This window comes from Acanthisitta chloris, unplaced genomic scaffold, assembly GCF_000695815.1.
Source record: "Acanthisitta chloris isolate BGI_N310 unplaced genomic scaffold, ASM69581v1 scaffold14588, whole genome shotgun sequence".
NCBI lineage: Eukaryota > Metazoa > Chordata > Aves > Passeriformes > Acanthisittidae > Acanthisitta > Acanthisitta chloris.
Window position 1 is genome coordinate 16,278 of NW_008685462.1, and position 5,869 is coordinate 22,146.

Below are 5,869 nucleotides of genomic sequence, written 5' to 3' on the forward strand. Positions count from 1 at the left end.
CCTGTGTAAGGCAGCTTTATCCTTTCAGCTGTAAAATCAAAAGGAGAAACAGCAGTGGAAATCTGGCCAGTTTTTTCTAAAAGGCAGAAAGGGAATTTGGGACAAAGGAAGCTATTTAATTTCTTTGGCCTCCTTAAGCTGCTGACTGGTGGACCAACAGATGTAGCTGAATGCAATGAAATATACTGCTTGTCTTTGCAGAGGTTCAAGAAGATTCCTGTATATACATAGCACAAATGTGTGAGAAGTGCAGGACTGCAAAGCATGTGAGGACAGTTGTATTGCCTGGTAGGTCATGTTCAGTGCTGGCCAGAAAGCTGAAGCACTTCAAGCAATACTGGTCTCTCACAGGGAATATGTGTTTGCACTTCATTTACACTGTCTTTTAAGTAGTCTGTCATTTAAGATGTCTCAGCTATGATGCAGGAAATCAAAACACTAGCCCACTGTTGAAACAGCATCTGAATCCTCCTGATCGAGATTACACTTGGTTGTTTTGGATGGATCTTATTTCCACTCCTATTAGCCAGAAAGACAGCAGGTCATTTCTAGCTTGCCCATCCCAAAGGACCAAGAGAAGTGTCAACAGCCTGAAAACAGATGGAAAAAATGAGATGCCTCCTCTGCTGCAGCCACAACATGCTGCTGTAACTCCGAGAAACATGTACCTCAGAAGAAGATGCTGTGCAGCAAAATGTTCACTCCTTTCTCCTAACATACTTAGGACTCAAAGCAAAATATAAACTATGGTTACGGGATATATGTTGAGGAAGGCAGAAGATACATCATGAAAATGAATGGGATAATGCATTGCTTAAAATTAAAATCATAAAATCATAGAATGATAGAATGGTTTGGATGGGAAGGGACCTTAGACGTCATCTAGTTGCAAAACCCCTGCCGAGGCCAGGGACATATTTCACTACACCAGCTTGCTCAAAGCTCCATCCAACCTGGCCTTGAACACTTTCAGGGATGGGACATCCATACCTTCTCTGGGCAACCTGTGCCGGTGCTTCACCACCTTCACAGTAAATAATTTGTCCTAAGATCTGTTCTAAACCTACCTTCTTTCAGTTTTAAGCCATTCCCTCTTGTCCTATCACTACAGGCCTTTGTAAAAATTTCCACTCTAGCTCTCTTGTTGGGTTCCTTAAGGTACTGGAAGGCTGCTCTAAGGTCTTCCCAGAGCCTTCTCTTCTCCAGACTGAACAGTCCCAACTTTCTCTGGCTGTCTTCATGGGAGAGGTGCTCCAGCCCTCAGGTCACCTTCATGGCCCTCCTCTGGACTTGCTCCAACAGGTCCAAGCCCTTCTCATATTGAGGGGCCCAGAGCTGGACACAGAGCAGAGAGGGAGAATTGCAATGATGTGATGCTCCCCTGCTAGCTGCAACATCACTCCATCAGGCAATCATAGTCCTGAACCCGGGCTAAAAAGCTAATGTGAAGAGTGGTATTTCCTTCTGCTGAGGATCAAGTGATTCAGGCTGCAGCAACAGTACTTTAGAAAATCTCCCTATGTCTCTAGTGTAGCTTTGGATCAAAAAATAACTTTTTCTAGGAATGCCAGTGCTTCCCTATAAGACGAGAAAACATGCCTATGAGGGTAGATCATTTGCTGTCACTTAGGGGTCCCAGTCACTTAAAGACGTCATTTCCTGTTCTTATGTCTCCTTCAAGCTCAAAAGTTTACTGTTCCTTTAACTTTCTATGTACACAGCTATTCTTAGATTTTGACTCCTGGAAAATTGAGGAAACATATTGAAATATTTTTTAAGGGCTAGGTAGTCGCTTGAGGGACCTAGAGACATTGCTAGTAATTCAACTGTCAGAAGTTTCATTTTTTAGAATAAATGTGGTGGGGGTTTTTTTTACTACATTTTTACTATGGCACTTCCACAGTGAAGATCCATGTTCTTCAGCTCCATGAGTAGAGACATGCAAGGATACCAAATGGAAAAATGACACTAAAAGGAAGATGGCACATTATAAAAGTATTGTTAAATCTGCATGAAAAGACCTGTAACAAGGATGGCCTTGAATCCTTTTGCAAGTAAATCATAATTTTAAAAAAATCTATTACTATATCTGCACCTCAGATTTTGACTGATGTTCCCCACTATTTTCTTGGTAAAGTGCTCACACCTCCAAAGACATTTCTTTCTTGTGAAATGATGGCCCATTTACAGAAACTCAATATTTGTTTCTTGGTCTTTCTCCCCCTGCACTCTGAGGAGATTTCTTGTTAGCTGTGCAATCAATAAAAAACATATCTTCAGCCACTAGTAAATCTAGTTTATTAAAACACAGATCTGACAGTTAATTCAATTGCCAACAAAATTGTAGCATGGTCGATACAAAAAAAAATAAGTGACCTCATAAGTAAGACACATATAGCCTCTATGTGCAAAATTATCTGATAATAAGATGCATTGGACAGATTTAGACAACAACACACTGGTGAGATTAGACTGTGGCTAATTCTTTCCATTCCCTTGCACTATTTAAAGTGTATGGCATCTCATCAGAGGCTCCAAACTTGTCACTTTTTGCTGCTTAGGTCTACTTCTGACAGGTGAAAACCATGGAAAAAGAGTTTGCCCCTTCCTTCCAATTATGTGTCTGCTGTCTCTGCACAGGTTACTATCTTTATGATATTCCCATTGCACACCAGTGCTAATATTCCATTTTTCTTCAATAACATGGGATCAAGAACTGCAGGAGTTCACATGGCATCATTAGGTCAGCTCTCAGGTATGCTGCTGCATTATTGAAATAAGATTTGGAGCATTAACTTTAGTGAAGACTTAGGATAAAACTCCATGCTTACATCAAAGGCAGCACCAAGTTACCAAAATAGATTGAACATAATAACCCTTAGATAGCAAAAAAAAAAGTGTCTTTCCCAGAGATTTGCCAAGTACTTGTTCATCTGACCAGCAATGATTTGTTTTCTGCGTATTTCAGACAGAGCTGAAAATAGCTTCCTGCTGTTATTTTTGTTTGTGAGTAATAGCATACAGTTTACAAAGTACTTTCTCAGGGAAAGGTTCAGAGCACTGAGAAGTATCTTCACTAACAGAAACCTTCCTTTGGGTGGCTTTCACAGGGAGGGAAAGCTTTCAGCATTTTTGCTAGTTTTCATACGGGACTGTCTCCTGAAAAATATGACTAAACTTCTTGTCTGTTTTTAGTAAAAGCTGAGGCAATTAAAGACAAAATATAAATATGGTCAAACTGTGTTTGGAGCCTGTTTTCACTTGCAAAGTGGTCTGATTTTAGAAAATTTATTTTAGAAAATATTCAGAGACTTAAAAATACAAGCAGGCATTTGATGAAATTTTCCAAAGTACACATTGGTATAGCTCCCCATTGCTTTCTAAAACTCCTCTTCTTCCTCCTCCGCCACTCATCGCCCCTCCTGTTCCTAGCTTAGGTCTTCCCTGTTGCATAGGTTCATGTTTGATGTCATGGAGTTCAAAGCAACTGGAGTTAATCCTATGAAAAAAGGATCCGTTTCCCCCTCGGAGCAAGCAGGCAGGAGGTGAGGGATTAGGGATGCCTTTGGCAGCAGTTTGCTGGCAGACTGGTTTACCTGTGCAGAGGAAACCACTCCCTAGCTACTTGTTTGGACCAAAATCGTTTTTAAAGTTTGTCTTTGGATCCCTGCATGGGAATGGAGCTGCCTAGCCTCAGCTTTCAGAAAACCTTTGGCAACGCTGGGCATAAAAACAAATGTGGCAATGACCTTAAAAGAATCGGCACACACATGAGCAGGTGCAGGGTGCAGCCTGGTGCTCTGGGCACCTGCATCCTGCTGCCCTCCTTGCCAGCAGTTGTCTTACTCACAGCACTCCGTGCTGATGTCATTTTCTTGAAATCATTCTCTCACTTGACAACCGGTGAAATGCTAAGCAAAAGTCACCTTGGTGACTGGCTCAGAGTGGAAAATTTAGAAATGTTAGTGCCTTCTGAGCAGCCTGAGACAGTGCTGGGTTGTGTTTGTCCCTCTGCCTGCTTTGTAAGTCAGCCTCAGCAGAAAGCACCAGAGATGCTTTACATTTCTTTAATGTGCAAACCCTTCGCCAGTGTTTGCAAGGGGAACCGACAGGGCACTATGAATCTGTTGGGAATCCTGGCATCTGACCCATGCACCCCTGGCACACGCAGGGAAATGGAGCACAGAGACGTTCAGGTACAGGCACTGAAGTGGTCATGTGAGCAGTTGCCCTTCAAGTCGCTGGCTGAGTATTGTGAAATTAAATAAAGGGACTCTGGTAGCAAGGTAAATTCTTTTCTATTCCTTGTATTGGGGAGGGTGAACACCAGAGGTATCTTTACAGTGCTAAACAGAAGAGCACCAGGGACCACACCCAGGTACCTGACCTCTGATCATCCTGGCAACTTTTGTCCAGAGACAACTGACACTGAGCAGCACAGCTGCAGGCTGGCGAGCAGTACACCACACATCCTCTGCCACTGAATCATTGAATCAGCCCAGTCTAGATATCCCAGCAGGACCACATATATTTTGTTCTGCAATTCTGTATCATCTACCTGCAGCACAAACTTCTGAATTTTGCTTTGAAATTTTCAGCAGCAAAGTAATAGAGGATGGGATCAAGACAGCTGTTCATGGCAGCAAGGCAGAGAGTGACTACCAGTGCTTTGTGTACAGGCAGGTTGTCCTGGCTGCTGTTGCTGTACACCAGGTGGACAGTTCGCAGTATATGATATGGCAGGAAACAGAGGAGGAAAAAGATGAGAGTAATGATGATGGTTAACAGTGCCTTCTTGTGACAGATCATCCTCTTTCTCTGTGGAGTCCTGGACTTGAGTAACGTTTTGATCGCAAAGACATAGCAGACAATGATTGTGCAAAATGGCAGAATGAAGCCCACAATGAGGACAATGCTGTTCAACATGAGGAGCCTGTGTGTGCTGGAGGGATGGAGTTCCAAGCATTTGACTGGGTCGATGTATCCAGCGATTTCCTTGCATAACAGAGGGCTGGCAGATGCCAGCACAAAGACCCATATGGCTGCACATGTTATCCTGGCATACTTCATGTTGGCCACTTTCATGTGTTTGAATGGGTAAACGATGGCCACGAACCGAACGATGCTGAGCATGGTGAGAAAATAAATGCTGCAGTACATATTCACATACAAGGTGTAAGTCATGGTCCTGCAGAGAATATCACCAAATACCCAACGTGATCCCAATAGGAAATATGTGGCCCGAAGAGGCAAAGTGCTCACAAACATGAGGTCTGAAACAGCCAAATTCTGCATGTAAATGTTTGCTGAGATCTTCTTCTGTGAAGGCTGGAAGAAAACATAAATGGAGAGGCCATTTCCAACAGCACCCAGGAGGAAGATAAAGAGATACATGATGGGATAAACTGCTTGTTTGAAGCCATCAATCGTACAGTTGAAACAGTTGTTAGTGAAGTTGTCATCTAGCACCTTCTTGGAAATATTCATAGTCTGAGTCAGGCTCTCCATCTTTCTGCCAAAGTGAAAAGAAGTGGTGTGAGTGCTGGGTTACAGGCTGGGCAGGGAGTTCGGCCATTTGGGACTATTTTGCTGAGGGCAGAAATTGTAAGATGCAGACAACAGTGTGAAGTAAGGGTTTGTTAATAAGTAATTACTTGTGATGTCCCAGTAAATACACATCTCGAGGCACGAAGCCCCAAGTAAGAACTAAACAGTTTCAGTATTACAGCAGCTGGTTGTTGCCTCAGCCTATGAAAGTGCTGCCTTTCAGAGGTGAGTGCTGTGTGTTTGTCTTTGTGACAAGTTCCTGATCTTTGCTGTGCAGAACAAGCCAAGTTGCTGTCAGCCATTTTGTGGCAGGGAGGTTTGA

At 43.0% G+C, this 5,869-nt stretch overlaps 1 protein-coding gene across 1 annotated transcript; it reads right to left on the minus strand.

Moving 5' to 3' along the window:
- Positions 1 to 4,554: 4,554 nt before the first annotated feature.
- On the minus strand, positions 4,555 to 5,487 carry HCAR1 (hydroxycarboxylic acid receptor 1). The gene has a single exon (XM_009079781.1). It carries the CDS (start codon positions 5,485 to 5,487, stop codon positions 4,555 to 4,557), a length of 933 nt encoding a protein of 310 aa, XP_009078029.1.
- Between the last annotated feature and the right edge of the window lie 382 nt (positions 5,488 to 5,869).